The sequence below is a fragment of the Entelurus aequoreus genome, linkage group LG02, assembly GCF_033978785.1.
Source record: "Entelurus aequoreus isolate RoL-2023_Sb linkage group LG02, RoL_Eaeq_v1.1, whole genome shotgun sequence".
Taxonomy (NCBI): Eukaryota; Metazoa; Chordata; class Actinopteri; order Syngnathiformes; family Syngnathidae; genus Entelurus; species Entelurus aequoreus.
Genome location: NC_084732.1, coordinates 13,911,599 through 13,932,282, shown reverse-complemented (window position 1 = coordinate 13,932,282; position 20,684 = coordinate 13,911,599). Strand labels below are relative to the sequence as shown.

At 38.6% G+C, this 20,684-nt stretch overlaps 1 protein-coding gene and 15 non-coding genes across 16 annotated transcripts in view; 15 read left to right on the top strand and 1 right to left on the bottom strand.

Moving 5' to 3' along the window:
• The window catches only part of LOC133641816 (mucin-2-like), a 92,720-nt gene that overhangs the window by 71,597 nt on the left and 439 nt on the right, over positions 1-20,684 (bottom strand). The window contains exons 2-8 of the mRNA XM_062035856.1: positions 20,621-20,684; positions 20,375-20,489; positions 15,492-15,576; positions 15,282-15,394; positions 9,817-10,027; positions 9,624-9,749; positions 9,441-9,558 (exon numbers count right to left, since the gene is read on the bottom strand). The exon at positions 20,621-20,684 is cut by the window's right edge and continues 282 nt beyond it. Of these exons, the coding sequence (XP_061891840.1) occupies positions 9,441-9,558; positions 9,624-9,749; positions 9,817-10,027; positions 15,282-15,394; positions 15,492-15,576; positions 20,375-20,489; positions 20,621-20,684 (832 nt within the window). The remainder of the gene's footprint in view (positions 1-9,440; positions 9,559-9,623; positions 9,750-9,816; positions 10,028-15,281; positions 15,395-15,491; positions 15,577-20,374; positions 20,490-20,620) is intronic.
• On the top strand, positions 461-534 carry trnat-agu (transfer RNA threonine (anticodon AGU)). The gene has a single exon. It is a non-coding gene; the product is annotated as a tRNA-Thr (tRNA).
• On the top strand, positions 996-1,069 carry trnat-agu (transfer RNA threonine (anticodon AGU)). Its single transcript has one exon. It is a non-coding gene; the product is annotated as a tRNA-Thr (tRNA).
• trnat-agu (transfer RNA threonine (anticodon AGU)) lies at positions 1,491-1,564 on the top strand. The gene has a single exon. It is a non-coding gene; the product is annotated as a tRNA-Thr (tRNA).
• Positions 1,908-1,981, top strand: trnat-agu (transfer RNA threonine (anticodon AGU)). The gene has a single exon. It is a non-coding gene; the product is annotated as a tRNA-Thr (tRNA).
• trnat-agu (transfer RNA threonine (anticodon AGU)) lies at positions 2,320-2,393 on the top strand. The gene has a single exon. It is a non-coding gene; the product is annotated as a tRNA-Thr (tRNA).
• Positions 2,732-2,805, top strand: trnat-agu (transfer RNA threonine (anticodon AGU)). The gene has a single exon. It is a non-coding gene; the product is annotated as a tRNA-Thr (tRNA).
• On the top strand, positions 3,132-3,205 carry trnat-agu (transfer RNA threonine (anticodon AGU)). The gene has a single exon. It is a non-coding gene; the product is annotated as a tRNA-Thr (tRNA).
• trnat-agu (transfer RNA threonine (anticodon AGU)) lies at positions 3,407-3,480 on the top strand. The gene has a single exon. It is a non-coding gene; the product is annotated as a tRNA-Thr (tRNA).
• Positions 3,549-3,622, top strand: trnat-agu (transfer RNA threonine (anticodon AGU)). Its single transcript has one exon. It is a non-coding gene; the product is annotated as a tRNA-Thr (tRNA).
• Positions 3,961-4,034, top strand: trnat-agu (transfer RNA threonine (anticodon AGU)). The gene has a single exon. It is a non-coding gene; the product is annotated as a tRNA-Thr (tRNA).
• trnat-agu (transfer RNA threonine (anticodon AGU)) lies at positions 4,103-4,176 on the top strand. The gene has a single exon. It is a non-coding gene; the product is annotated as a tRNA-Thr (tRNA).
• On the top strand, positions 4,515-4,588 carry trnat-agu (transfer RNA threonine (anticodon AGU)). The gene has a single exon. It is a non-coding gene; the product is annotated as a tRNA-Thr (tRNA).
• On the top strand, positions 5,196-5,269 carry trnat-agu (transfer RNA threonine (anticodon AGU)). The gene has a single exon. It is a non-coding gene; the product is annotated as a tRNA-Thr (tRNA).
• Positions 5,775-5,848, top strand: trnat-agu (transfer RNA threonine (anticodon AGU)). The gene has a single exon. It is a non-coding gene; the product is annotated as a tRNA-Thr (tRNA).
• On the top strand, positions 6,047-6,120 carry trnat-agu (transfer RNA threonine (anticodon AGU)). Its single transcript has one exon. It is a non-coding gene; the product is annotated as a tRNA-Thr (tRNA).

The following is a 20,684-nucleotide window of genomic DNA, read 5'->3' as shown; positions in this document are numbered from 1 at the left end:
TCAATCAAATCTGCACATTTTTACAGATTTGATTGGCAATCTCAGGTGACGCTGTGGTTTAGTTGGTTAAAGCGCCTGTCTAGTAAACAGGAGAGCCTGGGTTCAAATCCAAGCAGTACCTTTTAGGGCAGCACAAAATGTATGCAAAAACAAATCCCATCTACCAGTTGAACTAAATGACATTTGGAGATGTTTGCCTTTCCATGTTGCTTTCGAATCTGCTTAAATACCACTTCAGGTGCTACATTGCAAAGTTTTACAGATTTAGTTGTCAATCAGGTCTGAACATTTTTACAGTTTTGATTGTCAATCTCAGGTGGTGCTGAGGATTAGTTGGTTAAAGTACCTGTTTAGTATACATGAGATTCTAGGTTCAAATCTCAGTGGTTCCTTTTGAGGTGAAAGTAGTTCAGTGCGTGGAAGTTTCAGAATGAAACTATTCAATAGAAGCATTGCAAGTGGTGCTGTGGCTTAGTTGGTTAAAGCGCCTGTCTAGTAAACAGGAGATCCTGGGTTCAAATCCCAGCAGTACCGATCACAGATATTCTTGTCCAACTGCAGGTTCAGGCCAAACATTGACACAGGAGTACAGTTTCAGTAGTTGCACAAGTGGTGCTGAGGTTTAGTTGGTTAAAGCACCTGCCACACAATCCTGGGTCCCAAACCCAGCAGTGCCTTTTAGGGCAGCACAAACTCTGTATGCAAAGACAAATCCCACTGTCTACCAATTGATCTAATTAAATTTGGAGATTTTTCCCTTTTCATTTTGCTTTCTAATAGCTGTGAATCTGCTTAAATACCACTTCTGGTGCTACATTGCAAAGATTTACAGATTTGATTGTCAATCTCAGGTGGTGATGTGGTTTAGTTTGTTTAAGTGCCTGTCGAGTATACAGGAGATTCTGGGTTCAAATCCCAGAGGTTCCTTTTGAGGTGAAAATAGCTCAGTTCTTGGAAGCTTTAGAATTAATCTAGTGAACAGAAATGTTGCAAGTGGTGCTGTGGCTTAGTTGGTTAAAGCGCCTGTCTAGTAAACAGGAGCTCCTGGGTTCAAATCCCAGGAGTGCCTTTTAGGGCAGCACAAACTATGTATGCAGAGACAAATTCCGCTGTCTACTAATCAAAGTAATGAAATTTGGAGATGGTTGTTTTCGAATAGCTGTGAATCTGCTTAAATACCACTTCTGGTGCTCCATTGCAAAGTTTTTCAGATTTGGTTATCAATCTCAGGTAGTGCTGAGGCTTAGTTGGTTAAAGCACCTGCCACGCAATCCTGGGTCCCAAACCCAGCATTGCCTTTTGGGCAGCACTAATTGGTATGCAAGGACAAGTTCCACTCTCTACCGATCAAACTTATAAAAACATATTAAATGTGCCTTTTCATGTGGCTTTGGAATATCTGTGAGTCTGCATAAATGCAACTTATTCGGGTGTTCCAAAGCAAAATTCCCCTTACAGATTTCATTCAGTCTATCTACATTATAAAACATGGTGCTGTGGCTTAGTTGGTTAAAGCGCCTGTCTAGTAAACAGGAGATCCTGGGTTCAAATCCCAGCAGTTCCTTGTTGGGTTGCACAAACTGTGTACGCAAAGACAAATCCAGCTGTCTACCAATCGAACTAATTAAGTTTGGAGATTTTTCCCCTTCCATATTGCTTTCGAATAGCTGCGATTCTGCTTATATTCCACTTCTGGTGCTACGTTGCAGATTTGATTGTCAATCAAATCTGCACATTTTTACAGATTTGATTGTCAATCTCAGGTGGTGCTGTGGATTAGTTGGTTAAAGTGCCTGTCTAATATACAGGAGATTCTGGGTTCAAATCCCAGTGGTTCCTTTTGAGGTGAAAGTAGCTCAGTGCTTGTAAATTTTAGAATTAATCTAGTCAACAGAAGACTTGCAAGTGGTGCTGTGGCTTAGTTGGTTAAAGCGCCTGTCTAGTAAACAGGAGATCCTGGGTTCAAATCCCAGTAGTGCCTTTTAGGGCAGCACAAACTCTATGCAAAGACAAATTCCACTGTCTACTTATCGAACTAATGAAATTCAGAGATTGTTGCTTTCGAAAAGCTGTGAATCTGCTTAAATAACACTTCTGCTGCTACATTGCACATGTTTACAGATTTGATTGTCAATGAAATCTGCACATTTTTACAGATTTAATTGGTAATCTCAGGTGGTAATGTGGCTTAGTTGGTTAAAGTGCCTGTTTAGTATAAATGAGATTCTAGGTTCAAATCCCAGTGGTTCCTTTTGAGGTAAAAGTAGCTCAGTGCTTGTAAGTTTTAGAATTAATCTAGTCAACAAAAGCATTGCAAGTGGTGCTGTGGCTTAGTTGGTTAAAGCGCCTGTCTAGTAAACAGGAGATCCTGGGTTCGAATCCCAGCAGTGCCTTTTAGGGCAGCACAAACTCTATGCAAAGACAAATTCCACTGTCTACTAATCGAACTAAGGAAATTCGGAGATTGTTGCTTTCGAATAGCTGTGAATTTCCATAAATAACACTTCTGCTGCTACATTGCACATTTTTACAGATTTGATTGTCAATCAAATCTGCACATTTTTACAGATTTGATTGGTAATCTCAGGTGGAGCTGTGGCTTAGTTGGTTAAAGTGCCTGTTTAGTATAAATGAGATTCTAGGTTCAAATCCCAGTGGTTCCTTTTGAGGTGAAAGTAGTTCAGTGCGTGGAAGTTTTAGAATGAATCTATTCAACAGCAGACTTTCAAGTGGTGCTGTGGCTTAGTTGGTTAAAGCGCCTGTCTAGTAAACAGGAGTTCCTGGGTTCAAATCCCAGCAGTACCTTTTAAGGTACTGCTGGGATCACAGATATTCTTGTCCAACTGCAGGTTCAGGCCAACCACACCAAACATTGACACAGGAGTACAGTTTCAGTAGTTGCACAAGTGGTGCTGAGGTTTAGTTGGTTAAAGCACCTGCCACGCAATCCTGGGTCCCAAACCCAGCATTGCCTTTTGGGCAGCACTAATTGGTATGCAAGGACAAGTTCCACTCTCTACCGATCAAACTTATAAAAACATTAAATGTGCCTTTTCATGTGGCTTTGGAATATCTGTGAGTCTGCAAATTTCCCCTTACAGATTTAATTGTCTATCTACATTATAAAACATGGTGCTGTGGCTTAGTTGGTTAAAGCGCCTGTCTAGTAAACAGGAGATCCTGGGTTCAAATCCCAGCAGTGCCTTGTTGGGTTGCACAAACTGTGTACGCAAAGACAAATCCAGCTGTCTACCAATCAAACTAATTAAGTTTGGAGATTTTTCCCCTTCCATATTGCTTTCGAATAGCTGTGATTCTGCTTAAATTCCACTTCTGGTGCTACGTTGCAGACTTGATTGTCAATCAAATCTGCACATTTTTACAGATTTGATTGTCAATCTCAGGTGGTGCTGTGGCTTAGTTGGTTAAAGTGCCTGTCTAGTATACAGGAGATTCTGGGTTCAAATCCCAGTGGTTCCTTTTTAGGTAAAAGTAGCTCAGTGCTTGTAAGTTTTAGAATTAATCTAGTCAACAAAAGCATTGCAAGTGGTGCTGTGGCTTAGTTGGTTAAAGCGCCTGTCTAGTAAACAGGAGATCCTGGGTTCAAATCCCAGCAGTGCCTTTTAGGGCAGCACAAACTCTATGCAAAGACAAATTCCACTGTCTACTAATCGAACTAAGGAAATTCGGAGATTGTTGCTTTCGAATAGCTGTGAATTGCCATAAATAACACTTCTCCTGCTACATTGCACATTTTTACAGATTTGACTGTCAATCAAATCTGCACATTTTTACAGATTTGATTGGGAATCTCAGGTGGAGCTGTGGATTAGTTGGTTAAAGTGCCTGTCTAGTATGCAGGAGATTCTGGGTTCAAATCCCAGTGGTTCCTTTTGAGGTGAAAGTAGCTCAGTTCTTGTAAGTTTTAGAATTAATCTAGTCAACAGGAGTGTTGCAAGTGGTGCTGTGGCTTAGTTGGTTAAAGCGCCTGTCTAGTATACAGGAGATTCTGGGTTCAAATCCCAGTGGTTCCATTTGAGGTGAAAGTAGCTCAGTGCTTGTAAGTTTTAGAAGTAATCTAGTCAACAGAAGTATTGCAAGTGGTGCTGTGGCTTAGTTGGTTAAAGCGCCTGTCTAGTAAACAGGAGATCCTGGGTTCAAATCCCAGCAGTCCCTTTCAGGGCACAACAAACTCTATGCAAAGACAAATTCCACTGTCTACTAATCGAACTAAGGAAATTCGGAGATCGTTGCTTTCGAATAGCTGTGAATCTGCTTAAATAACACTTCTGCTGCTACATTGCACATGTTTACAGATTTGATTGTCAATCAGATCTGCAAATTTTTACAGTTTAGATTGTCAATTTCAGGTGGTGCTGAGGCTTAGTTGGTTAAAGTGCCTGTTTAGTATACATTAGATTCTAGGTTTAAATCCCAGTGGTTCCTTTTGAGGTGAAAGTAGCTCAGTGCGTGGAAGTTTTAGAATTAATCTATTCAAAAGAAGGCTTGCAAGTGGTGCTGTGGCTTAGTTGGTTAAAGCGCCTGTCTAGTAAACAGGAGATCCTGGGTTCAAATCCCAGCAGTGCCTTGAAGGGTAGCTCAAACTGTGTACGAAAAGACAAATCCCACTGTCGACCAATCGAACTAATTAAGTTTGGAGATTTTTCCCTTTCCATATTGCTTTCGAATAGCTGTGAATCTGCTGCTACATTGCACATTTTTACAGATTTTATTGTCAATCAAATCTGCACATTTTTACAGATTTGATTGGCAATCTCAGGTGACGCTGTGGTTTAGTTGGTTAAAGCGCCTGTCTAGTAAACAGGAAAGCCTGGGTTCAAATCCAAGCAGTACCTTTTAGGGCAGCACAAAATGTATGCAAAAACAAATCCCATCTACCAGTTGAACTAAATGACATTTGGAGATGTTTGCCTTTCCATGTTGCTTTCGAATCTGCTTAAATACCACTTCAGGTGCTACATTGCAAAGTTTTACAGATTTAGTTGTCAATCAGGTCTGAACATTTTTACAGTTTTGATTGTCAATCTCAGGTGGTGCTGAGGATTAGTTGGTTAAAGTACCTGTTTAGTATACATGAGATTCTAGGTTCAAATCCCAGTGGTTCCTTTTGAGGTGAAAGTAGTTCAGTGCGTGGAAGTTTCAGAATGAAACTATTCAATAGAAGCATTGCAAGTGGTGCTGTGGCTTAGTTGGTTAAAGCGCCTGTCTAGTAAACAGGAGATCCTGGGTTCAAATCCCAGCAGTACCGATCACAGATATTCTTGTCCAACTGCAGGTTCAGGCCAACCACACCAAACATTGACACAGGAGTACAGTTTCAGTAGTTGCACAAGTGGTGCTGAGGTTTAGTTGGTTAAAGCAACTGCCACGCAATCCTGGGTCCCAAACCCAGCAGTGCCTTTTAGGGCAGCACAAACTCTGTATGCAAAGACAAATCCCACTGTCTACCAATTGATCTAATTAAATTTGGAGATTTTTCCCTTTTCATGTTGCTTTTGAATAGCTGTGATTCTGCTTAAATACCACTTCTGGTGCTACATTGCACATTGTTACAGCTTTGATTGTCAATCAAATCTGCACATTTTTACAGATTTGATTGTCAATCTCAGGTGGTGCTGTGGATTTGTTGGTTAAAGTGCCTGTCTAGTATACAGGAGATTCTGGGTTCAAATCCCAGCGGTTCCTTTTGAGGTGAAAGTAGCTCAGTGCTTGGAAGTTTTAGAAGTAATCTCGTCAACAGGAGCATCGCAAGTGGTGCTGTGGCTTAGTTGGTTAAAGCGCCTGTCTAGTAAACAGGAGATCCTGGGTTCAAATCCCAGCAGTACCTTTTAGGTCAGCACAAACTCTGTATGCAAAGACAAATTCCACGGTCTACTAATCGAACTAATGAAATTTGGAGATGGTTACTTTCGAATAGCTGTGAATCTGCTTAAATAACACTTCTGCTGCTACATTGCACATTTTTACAGATTTGATTGTCAATCAAAGCCGCACATTTTTACAGATTTGATTGGCAATCTCAGGTGACGCTGTGGCTTAGTTGGTTAAAGCGCCTGTCTAGTAAACAGGAGAGCCTGGGTTCAAATCCGAGCGGTGCCTTTTAGGGCAGCACAAACTGTATGCAAAGACAAATCCCACTGTCTACCAATCGAACTAATGAAATTTGGGGATGTTTGCCTTTCCATGTTGCTTTCGAACATTGGCGTTGTTAGGCCTATTTCAGGGGGGCTCAAGCCCCCCTAAAATGTTCTTAAGCCCCCCTAAATAATTTGGTGTTAAAAAAAAAAATATATATATATATATATATATATATATATATATATATATATATATATATATTTTTTTTTACAAATACATGCCGACATATTCATTATAAAGTAGCCCGAATATGAGTTTAGATAAATAATCATATAACCTGTCATTATTCACTCAGTTTCCCCTCACTTCATAGCGTAAGGTAGAGAGCCCCTTTAGTGCGTCGGTATCCAATCCATTCCACTTGTTCATATAGAAAATGCCCACATCACTCAAAAACCAGTCCGCATTTTCTCTGCGACCTTGCTTGCGGTCCTGCAGGTGTACGAAGCACATTAGCACACAGCACTGCAGAACAAGAACCTTGTGTCTGCAATTGTAAATTTAGTTTTTAAGTTTTGTGTTTCTTGTAGAATCTATATAAAGTAATATACATTAGCCTATTGTTAAAATAATGAAAAAAACATCATTAAATATATTTGTTTTATTGTATTGTTACATTAATAGCTGTGGTATCATTATAGGATGGCTTGTTAAACATTTCATAGGATTTTCAGACGGTGGAAAAACCAAGACATTTAATATAAAATGTAAAATGAATAAATACATAAAAAGAAATAGAAAAAAAATGGTTAAAAGCCATCGTCCCGGGGAACATTTCATTTTGTCCCGTGCATTTTTTTTACCGTCCCCGGGACGACGGGACTATGTTAAACTCAAGCCCTGGAAGTTAAATTTTTTGTTTGCATTATTTGTTTCAGCATTGCACTTTGAAGATGGTCCCTCAGCTCTTTTTCAGATCAGCAGATGGACTCTAAGTCTTTCTTATTTACAGTATGTATAAACGTTTCTCATTTCTATTCAGACTTCCATATATATTTAATTTCCTTAACGGCTTGCCATAATATATATATATATATATATATATATATATATATATATATATATATATATATATATATATATATATATATATATATATATATATATTATACACAAGCCAAATTATCCCGATCCAGATATTACTTGAATTCAAGTAATTAAGTAATATTTCCAGGGCTTGAATTTACAACCATTTTAGTCACATATATGCCCAAAATGTAATCTGTGCAACTTCAAAATATTTGGGAACAAACAATTATTGTATCGTGAGCTAAAGTGGTGGCATTAACCTCTATGTTGTGAATGAATAACATAGAGGTTAATGCCATGACTTTCATTGTGTTTCAGTGTATCTTGAAGGATCATGCAAGTAATAGTTTCTTGTTGATGCTGTAAACAAAATGTCACTGTGCAAACCCATGTTTGTTGTTGTACTGAACACACATTGAAAATCAAACCGACTGAAATAATAATAATAACAATGATTAATTTCTAAGTCTTTGTTAGCCGTTTGTGAAGTTGTGTGCTCGCATCCTGTGCATCTCCTGGGGGCTAAGCCCCCCCTGTCCTTAAAAGCTAGTGACGCCCCTGCTTTCGAATAACTATGAATCTGCTTAAATACCACTTCTGGTGCTACATTGCAAACTTTTACAGATTTGAATGTCAATCAGATCTGCAAATTTTTACAGTTTTGATTGTAAATCTCAGGTGGTGCTGAGGCTTAGTTGGTTAAAGTGCCTGTCTAGTATACAGGAGATTCTAGGTTAAAATCCCAGTGTTTCCTTTTGAAGTGAAAGTAGCTCAGCGCGTGGAAGTTTTAGAATTAATCTAGTCAACAGAAGACTTGCAAGCGATGTTGTGACTTAGTTGGTTGAAGCGCCTGTCTAGAAATGCTCATCAACATTTATTTGGAAAATCCCACAGGTGAGGTGAACAGGCTAATTGGGAACAGGTGGGTGCCATGATTGGGTATAAAAGCAGCTTCCATGAAATGCTCAGTCATTCACAAACAAGGATGAGGCGAAGGTCACCACTTTGTGAACAAATGCGTGAGCAAATCGCAAACAGTTTAAGAACAACATTTCTCAATGAGCTATTGCAAGGAATTTAGGGACTTCACCATCTATGGTCTGTAATATCATCAAAAGGTTCAGAGAATCTGGAAAAATCACCGCACGTCACATTGAATGCCCGTGACTTTCGAGCCCTCAGATGGTACTGCATCAAAAAGCAACATCAGTGTAAAGGATATCACCACATGGGCTCAGGAACACTTCAGAAAACCACTGTCAGTAACTACAGTTGGTCGCTACATCTGTAAGTGCAAGTTAAAACTCTACTATGCAAAGCCAAAGCCATTTATCAACAACACCCAGAAACGCTGCCGGCTTCGGTGGGCCCGAGCTCATCTAAGATGGACTGATGCAAAGTGGAAAAGTGTTCTGTGGTCTGACGAGTCCACATTTGAAATTGTTTTTGGAAACTGTGGATGTCGTGTCCTCCAGACCAAAGAGGAAAAAAATTATCCGGATTGTTATAGGCGCAGAGTTGAAAAGCCAGCATCTGTGATGGTATGGGGGTGTATTAGTGCCCAAGACATGGGTAACATACACATCTGTGAAGGCACCATTAATGCCGAAAGGTACATACAGGTTTTGGAGCAACATATGTTGCCAACCAAGCAACGTTATCATGGACGCCCCTGCTTATTTCAGCAGGACAATGCCAAGCCACATGTTACAACAGGGTGGCTTCATAGTAAAAGAGCGCCGGTACTAGACTGGCCTGCCTGTAGTCCAGACCTGTCTCCCATTGAAAATGTGTGGTGCAATATGAAGCCTAAAATACCACAACGGAGACCCCCGGACTGTTGAACAACTTGAGCTGTACATCAAGCAAGAATGGGTAAGAATTCCACCTGAAAAGTTTCACAAATTGGCCTCCTGAGTTCCCAAGCGTTTTCTGAGTGTTGTTAAAAGGAAAGGCCATGTAACACAGTGGTGAACATGCCCCTGTGCCAACTTTTTTGCAATGTGTTGCTGCCATTAAATTGCAAGATAATGATTATTTGCACAAAAAAAAAATTGTCTTTGCAGTCTATTCAATTAAATTTAAGTTAAAAAGGATTTGCAAATCATTGTATTCTGTTTTTATTTACGAATGACACAACGTGCCAACTTTACTGGTTTTGTAGTTCTTGCGCAGTAAAACTCCTCCTCACAAAGTTGCTCAGGTGAAGGGTTTAGTTTAGTAGGTTGAGGGGTGCAGTGTCGTGGTCTCACCATGTTCCGCAGTTGTAGGAGAAGGACTGTGCAGACTGGTACACTTGGGTTTTGTGCAGACATGGACATTGGTCAGCAGGAACGCAGCCGGAGTCGCTGATGTCATCCAGGATTGTGCCTGAGGAGGGGGAACATCGCTGACCCACTGAGGGAAAGTGGGGGGGTAATGCACTGCGCACGTACCGTGGGGGCAGCTGCACCCGTCGTGACAGTGGGTGTCGCACGTGCGGCTGGCCTCGGGGTTGCTGCAGCTGTCAGGACACGAGCTGCTGCACTCCAAAAACTCCATGTTGGACGGACACTTCCTGTCTGCGTGGGCAAGCGTGGCCAGAGTGTAAAATCGAAGCATTTATTTACGGGGCCCCCCAGTGCTTACAGCAGATGGTGGCATTCCTCCATTTTCCCGGGGCTCCGCCTGCGTGGACGCACTGTCTGGAGAATTCCGAGACGGTCTGACAGAGGGACGGGTCCCTGCGGTGGGAGGCGCGGCGGATGTCAGAAGAGCACGCTTTGACAAAGGCGTCCACGTCCAGAAGGTTGCGGCAGCTGGCGAAGGCGGCGTCGGTAAAAATCTGCCTACAAATACGCTGGAATGACAAACACCTGGATCAACTTTTGGGCCCCAAAGTGTGCTCCTGGTTCAGTTGAAGGGGGCGGAGTCTCATCTGTAGGTGTCAGGGATGTTTGTTAGTTGTATCGGGAAACACACCAAAAACCAGAGGTGGGGGAAGTAACCGATTTTTATATGCATCGCAATTCGGACATGGACGATTATAAAATTGAGGGCCAAACATAACTGCGATGTGGCCCTCAGTTAAAAACGACTCTGACACCTCTGCTCTAGACTAACTTCAGCTTTACCCGTTGAAATAAATATTTGTTTTAATGTTCATGCCCTTTTTGTCAAACCCCCTCTCCCACAAGCACAAAATATGAAATATTTTACCTCCTGAAATTTTAAAGTGGAATATTCAAAGTGAAGTAATTGGACCCGCAAATAGATTGATAACATTTTGATTCAGTATTAATTCAAGAACAATGACAGTTTAAAAAAAAAAAAATCATACTAAAAAGGTATCAGGGATCTAAAAAGGGCCCACTCATAAAAGTGTGAGAAAAGGGTGATATATATATATATATATATTTTTTTTTTACTTTCAATGCTTGAATCTCCCGATCAACTTTCAGATTATACGATTTTGTTATTTTTATGTTATATAATAATAATAATAATGGATTAGATTTTATATCACGCTTTTCTATTATTATGCACTTTTTTTATATATGGCAAGCATACAAAATATGCAATATCCCCTCCCCCCAACATTTTCAAAGTGGAACAATTGATTTAACAGATACTTAAAGGCCTACTGAAATGATTTTTTTTTTAATTTAAACGGGGATAGCAGATCCATTCTGTGTGTCATACTTGATCATTTCGCGATATTGCCATATTTTTGCTGAAAGGATTTAGTATAGAACAACGACGATAAAGTTTGCAACTTTTGGTCGCTGATACAAAAAAGCCTTGCCTATACCGGAAGTAGCGTGACGTCACAGGAGGAAGGATTCCTCACAATTCCCCGTTGTTTACAATGGAGCGAGAGAGATTCGGACCGAGAAAGCGACGATTACCCCATTAATTTGAGCGAGGATGAAAGATTCGTGGATGAGGAACGTTAGAGTGAAGGACTAGAGAGGCAGTGCAGGGTGTATCTTTTTTCGCTCTGACCGTAACTTAGGTACAAGGTCTCATTGGATTCCACACTCTCTCCTTTTTCTATTGTGGATCACGGATTTGTATTTTAAACCACCTCGGATACCATATCCTCTTGAAAATGAGAGTCGAGAATGCGAAATGGACATTCACAGTGACTTGTATCTCCACGACAATACATCGGCGAAGCTCTTTAGCTACTGAGCTAACGTGATAGCATCTGGCTCAAATGCAGATAGAAACAAAATAAATAAATCCCTGACTGGAAGGATAGACAGAAGATCAACAATACTATTAAACCATGGACATGTAACTACACGGTTAATAATTCTCAGCCTGGCAAAGCTTAACAATGCTGTTGCTAATGACGCTGAAGCTAACTTAGCAACTTAGCAACCGGACCTCACAGAGCTATGATAAAAACATTAGCGCTCCACCTACGCCAGCCAGCCCTCATTTGCTCATCAACACCCGTGCTCACCTGCGTTCCAGCGATCGACGGCGCGACGAAGGACTTCACCCGATCACAGATGTCTGCTATCCAAGTAAGTCCTCTTTGTTGTGTTGCTACAGCCAGCCGCTAATACACCGATCCCACCTACAACTTTCTTCTTTGCAATCTCCATTGTTCATTAAACAAATTGCAAAAGATTCACCAACACAGATGTCCAGAATACTGTAGAATTGTTCGATGAAAACAGAGCAGTTTGTATGGTGACACATTGGGTACGAATACTTCCGTTGCCATCGTGACGTCACGCGCATACGTCATCATACGTAGACGTTTCCAACCGGAAGTTTAGCGGGAAATTTAAAATTGCATTTTATAAGTTAACCCGGCCGTATTGGCATGTGTTGCAATGTTAAGATTTCATCATTGATATATAAACTATCAGACTGCGTGGTCGGTAGTAGTGGGTTTCAGTAGGCCTTTAATTATATGTCAATATTAACAACAATGATTATGATTTCTTTAATTTTTTAGAGAAATTACTGTTTTAAAGAAAAAAACTGCCAACATTTCAACTTTTTCTCTTTACATTACACCTGTTTGCTCTCTTATTCCACTTCTTGTGTGTGTTTTTTTTTTTCATACCGTATTTTCCGGACTGATGAGTGGGTCTATTCAGGTCTATTTTCATGCAAAAGGCGCACCGGATTCTAAGGCGCATTGAAGGAGTCATATTAGGATTTTGTTCTAAATGTAAAACACTTCCTTGTGGTCTACATCAGTGGTCCCCAACCTTTTTGTACTTGCGGCCCAGTGGTTGGGGACCACTGGTCTACATAACATGTAATGGTGGTTCTTTGGTCAAAATGTTGCATAGAGGATGTTTTACAGATCATCTTCAAGTCGCTTTCTGGCAGTCGCTTCAGGATGCGCCGTTTAGTGGGCGGTCTTATTTATGTGGCTCACCTTCGACAGCGTCTTCTCCCCGTCATCTTTTTTGTAGCGGTGTAGCGTGCAAGGACGGGAGTCGAAGCAATGTCAAAAGATGGAGCTAACTGTTTTAATGACATTCAGACTTTACTTCAATCAACATCGGAGCAGCATCTCCTCATCCGTGGCTCACTAGTGCAACAAGGCTGGAAATGTGTCCCGTGAAAAACTGTCCGACCAGAACTCTGTAATAACTAAAGTTCCATGGGTGAATAATGTGAACTCACTACACTTGTAGTTTTTAGCGCTTTCATAGCGAGTTTACTGACAGATATAAGTTAAACTTTACGCTACTTTATATTCAGTGTTGGGACTAACGCCGTTAGTTTCGGCGCGTTATTTTTTTATATTCAGTAACTCAGTTACCGTTACTACATGATGCGTTACTGCGTTATTTTACGTTATTTTAGATGTAGTATCGGCTAGAAACAAAGGATCTGAGTGTGTTTTATTGGAGCGCTGCAGTGTCGTCCTTCTGATTCTTCCTCTGTCACAAGCCGGAGGCACGCTCTGTGTGGGTGTGGGAAGGGGAGGGGAGGGGAGGGGAGGGTGGGCGTGTCTGTGTTTACTAACAACGGAGCCGCACTCGAGTTTCTTAACATGGAGATATTCTCACTTCTTTTTTTTGTCGAGCACAAAGAAAAGAACATTTTAGTTAAATGTAAGTTGTGTCTTAGATCAAAGATCCTATCTACTGCCCAAAACAACAATTCAAATCTGCCTGGTTAGGCTTTGTGTATATCACGTGTGCCTTCCTTAGGTGAAGCCAGGTTTACAGCTATATTGTTATTATGCTGTTTGTTACTTATGTATGTTATGTTGCAGCTACTTAAAATAGTTTTGTCAATTTGTTCTGGCCTGAAATAAATTGGCCCTTTGAAACATATCTTTGTCTTTGTGTGTTGTATGTAGACCACATTGCTTAGCAGAGTTCAGTGATGCAAATGCATGTCAAGTTGATCAACACATTGTATTATTCTCCACTGCAATAACAGTACTGAAATGAAGGCTAAAAGAGCATTAATGGGAGGTTTTAAAAAAAAAAGAAGAAAAAAATAAGTAAATAGTTACTTTTCACAGTACTTTTTGGTGTAAGTAACTGAGTTAGTAACTGAGTTACTTTTGAAATAAAGTAACTAGTAATTGTAACTAGTTACTGGTTTTCAGTAACTAACCCAACACTGTTTTTATTAGAAATGCCCCATAACAGGAAGATAGAGAAAAAGAAGAAGCTTATCAACTGCGTGGACGACAATGGCGGGCGTGCGCAAATTTTCAGGACTTATGTAGATCCCAAAAACAGATCAGCATGTACCAGAATGTAAGAAAAGTTGGTTTTGCATAATATTGCGAAACAAAACGCCAGATAATGCAGTGTTTCCCATAAACTGCCAAGATACCTGTGGCGGTGGGGGCGTGGCTATGGGCGTGGCCACCATGACATCATCGAGTAATTTGCATAATTTACTACAATGATATGATTTTCTCTAAAAAGGCTAAAAAAATGTATACTTACTTATTAATAATAACAGTTATGTTTTAAACGTCCATCCATCCATCCATCCATCCATTTTACAATATAATTACAACACTTAATGTACATATTTATATACAGATTTGAACAATAAGTTATTCACTGAAATGTATTTATTAATTGTGGTTCTTACAAAAAATATATCTTATAAAAATATGAAAGCTAAAATGTCTCTTAAAGCTCTGCCCCTTTAATTAGTGCATACTAAATAATTTAACTTTAGCCTACTACTACAACCATATTATTTACCAGCAACATAAAGTGAAACAGAGGCAGAGGTGTCCTGCCACAGTCAGTAACAAATAAACAGAAAACAGTAGTGGTGGTAGATAGACACAAAGCTTCATCAAACATCTGATCCACTGAACAAAGACCTCCAAAAATCTTGATCCTACACTTCTCTTTTGTAAAGTAAATCTGAACAGCCGATATGGGCATCTACATCAACTATATGATTTGCCTGGGAAGCTGGACAGGACAAAAAAATAAAAAAATAATTTAAAATAAATAAATAAATAAAATAAAAAAATTTTGTGGCTGCCTTAATTCTTTCGTGGCGGGCCACCACAAATAAATGAATGTGTGGGAAACACTGTAATGTGTCCGCTAATGGGTGCCATTTTGCGGTCCTTAAACACACACCATAATAATACTCGTCTGTCTGACTACGATAGCCGTAATGCGCCGACAATCCGGCTTCAAAGTCGTACTAAAACATTTTGATAGATTTTTCAGCGCCGTGTGTAGTGTTCTATCTTCTCAATGGAACATTTAAAACGTTTTGGTGTTGTTTACTAGCGTCATATTGCAGTCTACACGTTATCGCTTATGTGTGACTGCCATCTACTGGTCACACTTATCATTACACCATGTACCAAATAAAATTGCTTCCGGGTCGGTACGCACAACCAGAATTATTCCGTACATTAGGCGCACCGTGTTATAAGGCGCACCGTCGATTTTTGAGAAAATGAAAGAATTTTAAGTGCGCCTTATAGTCCGAAAAATACGATAATTGTATTTTTAGAATGTGCTGGAGGCCGCAAACAGCCCCCGGGCCACACATTGGACACTCTTGATGTACGCCAAACTGAATATGACGTTTAGGTCATAGTTGATTGATTCATTAGACAGCAGTGTGTGTGTCACCTGGTCTCTGCGGTCCAGAGCGAGGTCCTCCAGCAGGTCTTCCTCCTCACAGTTCTCGGCTGGCCCACTGACCCTGTGACTGTCAGCGTAGTCCAGAACGGAGAGTATTTTTCCTGGTGGCACGTTTGAAATATAAACATCCATCCGGCCTCTTGATGAGGATTCATTTCATTCACTTGAGATTTGACACAAGGTCCTAATTTCTCTCACCATCTTTCATGAACTCGTCATCGATGCCATCAAAGTTTCCACACAGCCCACACGTCCGATTCCTGTACTTATTGTCGATTTCAATCTGCGCACACACACATCGTCATCTTCAAGGTCTGTCATCGTTGAGGGGTGTCACGATACAACCTTTTCACTTTCAATACTGATATTTAAACCTTGTGTATTCGCCGATACCCATATTGATTGGATATCAGCACGAATCATACAAGCTTTTATTATTTTGTAGTGGGCAAAGGTAGAAAATGTTAGATCAAGTGAAATGAGTCAAACATAGAACAATGTAAGGTATGAAAAACACTAACCTATTTCCAGTTCGTCTGGAATGGACCTATGCTGTTTTTAAAGTGAAGTGGAATGGTAATTGTTTTTTTGGGACACTTTTTAATACGCTTCTGCCTCTGTATGTGTAAGCAATATGCGACTATAATTATTTAATACTTGTTCATGTTGACAAATGTGCTGTTTTAGACTGCAATATTGTGCAATTAACGACACTTATTATGTATACCTAGCTTGTGTGCTATTGTTTGCTTAGCTGATGTGTAACTACTTGCTCCTTGTAACCCATAGCAGGGATTCTCAACCTTTTTGACCTCAGGGCCCAACTTTTCCACCAGAGAGGAGCCCAGTGCCCACTCAAATATTAACCCAGAATTTCTGATCTTACTTTTGATTTTAATCTTATACAAAAATTATATAGAATTTATACTTATAGTTTACCAGGATACATCTTCCCAAATGATAAGAAACCATATGTCAACACAAATATTATTATCAAGGTTTTAAGTCAGGCTGATTACAAAAATAAATACAAATCAAATATATGGCAAAAGCAGTGACTCATAAAAACTGCCGAAAAATAAATGTACATACAATTACGCCGTGCTAAAATGAATAGATTCCAACTAAATGAATAATAATTTAAAAAAATAAAATAAAAATTATATATATATATATGTTACTTAAATAAACTGATAAACTGTCACTAAATTAAAACAAATAATTACTAACTACATTAATAATACAAATAATATACATGTTTCTTAAATAAACGGTCAATAGAATTTTTATAAATTCTAACTAAATTATTAATAATATATATGTTTCTTAAATAAACAGTCAATAGAATTTTTAGAAATTCTAACTAAATTATTAATAATATATGTTTCTTAAATAAACTGTCAATAAACTTAAAAGTGCAAATGAAAATACAGCTTCAAGTCAGTTTTAAGTCAGGCTGATTACAAAAAATAAATACAAATCAAATATATGGCAAAAAAAGGGACTCATAAAAACTGCTGAAAAATAAATTTACATACAATTACGCTGTGCTAAAATAAATAGATTCCAACTGAATAAATAATAAAAATTAATATGTATATATATATATATATATATGTTACCTTAATAAACTGTCATTAAATTAAAATAAATCATTTCTAACTAAGATAATAATACAAATAACATGTATGTTTCTTAAATAAACTCAATACATTTTTATAAATTCTAACTAAATTAATTTTAATAATAATAATATTGATAATAATAATAATAATATTTATGTTTCTTAAATAAACTGTCAATACATTTTAATAAATTCTAACTAAATAAATAATAATAATAATAATATTTATGTTTCTTAAATAAACTGTCAATACATTTTAATAAATTCTAACTAAATAAATAATAATAATAAAAATAATATACAGTACAGGCCAAAAGTTTGGACACACCTTCCCATTTCAATGCGTTTTCTTTATTTTCATGACTATTTACATTGTAGATTGTCACTGAAGGCATCAAGACTATGACACCTGTGAAGTGAAAACCCTTTCAGGTGACTACCTCTTGAAGTTCATCGAGAGAATGCCAAGAGTGTGCAAAAAAGTAATCAGAGCAAAGGGTGGCTATTTTGAAGAAACTAGAATATACAACATATTTTCAGTTATTTCTCCTTTTTTTTGTTAAGCACATAACTCCACATGTGCTCATTCATAGCTTTAATGCCTTCAGTGACAATCTACAATGTAAATAGTCATGGAAATAAAGAAAACCCATTTAATTAGAAGGTGTGTCCAAACTTTTGGCATGTATTGTATATGTGTCTTGGATTTCTTAGATGAAAATACAGCTTCACCAATTTAGTCCTAATTTTTGCGCTTAACAAATTTGCTCTACGACAGGGGTCACCAACCTTTTTGAAACAAAGAGCTACTTCTTGGGTACTGATTAATGCGAAGGGCTACCAGTTTGATACACACTTAAATAAATTGCCAGAAATAGCCAATTTCCTCAATTTACCTTTGACGTTATTATTAATAATTAATGATATTTACCATTAATTGAACGGTTTAAAAGAGGAGAAAACACGGAAAAAATGACAGTTAAATTTTGAAACATAGTTTATCTTCAATTTCGACTCTTTAAAATTCAAAATTCAACCGAAAAAAAGAAGAGAAAAACTTAAAAAAAGAATTTATGGAACATCATTAGTAATTTTTCCTGATTAAGATTAATTTTAGAATTTTGATGACATGTTTTAAATAGGTTAAAATACAATCTACACTTTGTTAGAATATATAACAAATTGGACCAAGCTATATTTCTAACAAAGACAAATCATTATTTCTTCTAGAATTTCCAGAACAAAAATTTTAAAAGAAATTCAAAAGACTTTGAAATAAGATTTAAATTTGATTCTACAGATTTTCTAGATTTGACAGAATAATTGTTTTGAATTTTAATCATAATAAGTTTGAAGAAATATTTCACAAATATTCTTCGTCGAAAAAACAGAAGCTAAAATCAAGAATTAAATTAAAATGTATTTATTATTCTTTACAATAAAAAATAAAAAAAATACTTGAACATTGATTTAAATTTTCAGGAAAGAAGAGGAAGGAATTTAAAAGGTAAAAAGGTATATGTGTTTAAAAATCCTAAAATCATTTTTAAGGTTGTATTTTTTCTCTAAAATTGTCTTTCTGAAAGTTATAAGAAGCAAAGTAAAAAAAATAATGAATTTAAACAAGTGAAGACCAAGTCTTTAAAATATTTTCTTGGATTTTCAAATTTTATTTGAGTTTTGTCTCTCTTAGAATTAAAAATGTCGGGCAAAGCGAGACCAGCTTGTTAGTAAATAAATACAATTTAAAAAATAGAGGCAGCTCACTGGTAAGTGCTGCTATTTGAGCTATTTTTAGAACAGGCCGGCGGGCTACTCATCTGGTCCTTTAGGGCTACCTGGTGCCCGCGGGCACCACGTTGGTGACCCCTGCTCTACGACTTTAGCTGCAGAAGTGTTCTGTTAGTTTGATATTGTCGTTACTGCTACAAGTGGTGAAAAAGTCAACTGAGTACCGCTGCGGCCCATACGGTCTACAGCTGAGCCACAGGCATTTTTTGGACTTCCCTGTAGGGGTCGCTCGCGTGGTCAGCAAACACTGGCTGATAGTCTACCATGTTTACCTCTGGTAAACGAGTTTTTTTGGAAGACATTTATATGCTAACTGGCGGTCCAAGTAAACGTGCTGCAGGATTGCTTGTATCGGACATTTTAGAAACAAGCCGATGAGATCTGATACCAGTTTTTTGCTAACGTCGGACTTACTGTCTAATGTCAGTAGGTGGCGCCATGGTAAAAGCGTAAAGATCACGACTAATGCGTCATGTGAAAAAGGTGAGGAGCAGTAGTGTGTATAAGAGTGTTTCAGTAGTGTGTGTGAGAGAAAAACATTTCAGTTGTTTATGTGAGAGCATTTCAGTAGTGCAGGGCCGGCCCGTGGCATAGGCCGTATAGGCAAATGCTAAGGGCGCCGTCCATCAGGGGGCGCCACGCCAGTGCCACAAATGTTGAAAAAAAAAAAAGGAAAAAAAGTTGGTACTATTATTTCTAAATACAAAAAATAATCCCACGTTAATTAAAATGCAAAGTAAAGCCTATTTAATATAAATATTATTTGTTACAACATTACGCACCCCCCCCCCCTCCCCCCGCACAATGCGCCCCCTCCCTTCAACACAAGATGTCAAAACGGCTAAAACTTTCTGGTGCCCAGGGAAGAAAAAAGAGAAAAGAAGAGGAGAGAAACGAGAACAAGACAGAGGTAGCAGGTAGGTAACGTTAGCCTACATGAAATTATTTGTCTGTTACAGAATGTGATAGTAACCTGGCTTTTTTAGCATTAAGCTAATGTTACATGATTCAGCAATTGCTAATCAATAAATAGCTAGTTCTGTTTTAACGTCGGGTTAATATTGTGGAGGGGGCTAAATTGTTATGGAAAATAATAAAGTAACGTTAGGTAATTACAGTACTCCCACCTTACATTCCCCAGGGACATTTGTATTAGATCTTTTAAGCAGGTGTTTTTTGTTTACATTGTTATTGCCTTCTGGTTAGCTAATGTTTGCCCTGCAGGTAATAGTCACTTTTCCACCCCTTTATATATTAGGTATAGTTGTAAGCCTAGTTGTTAAAGTGCACATCATTAATGTTAATTAAGCAATATCACATGAGAGGGAATGCTGTTTTTTAATTTGAGCACTGCTGTGATTCGGTTAAAGATAATCATAACATAAGATTCTCAAATAATATGTTAATTTGCTTTCTTTAAGTTAAAAAAAAAAGGTCAAAGACAAAGCTATTCGGTTTCTTGTGAGTATATACACTTCACTGCCCATGTGGGGGGGCGCCACCTAAAATCTTGCCTAGGGCGCCAGGTTGGTTAGGGCCAGGCCTGCAGTAGTGTATGTAAGAGGTAATTCTGAATAATGTCCCTAACGGCCCCTCATAGAGGAGGTCAACGTCACACACAATACCTCATCACTGCACACTATGTATGTGCGTGTGTGTTGCATACATCTAATGAGTCGTCCAAGTTCCACACCACATGGACTCCCAGTTGGGTCTGGACTAGGACACTGGATGAGGTCTTCTTGATGGTCAGTCCAAAGGCAACTACAGGCAGAGACACGCTGCAGAGACAACCATGAAGAAGTTTTGTTTTATTCAAATTCGGTTAGACAAACATTCATAAAATGTTGGCGTGCAGCCGGTCAATATTTGAGGAGAACGTTTGAGTCGAGTCCTGTCTTTCTGGGCTCACCTTTTCCCATTAAGACGCACGCCGTCGCCACTAAGCTCCACCATGTTGGCGTCCAACCTCATCA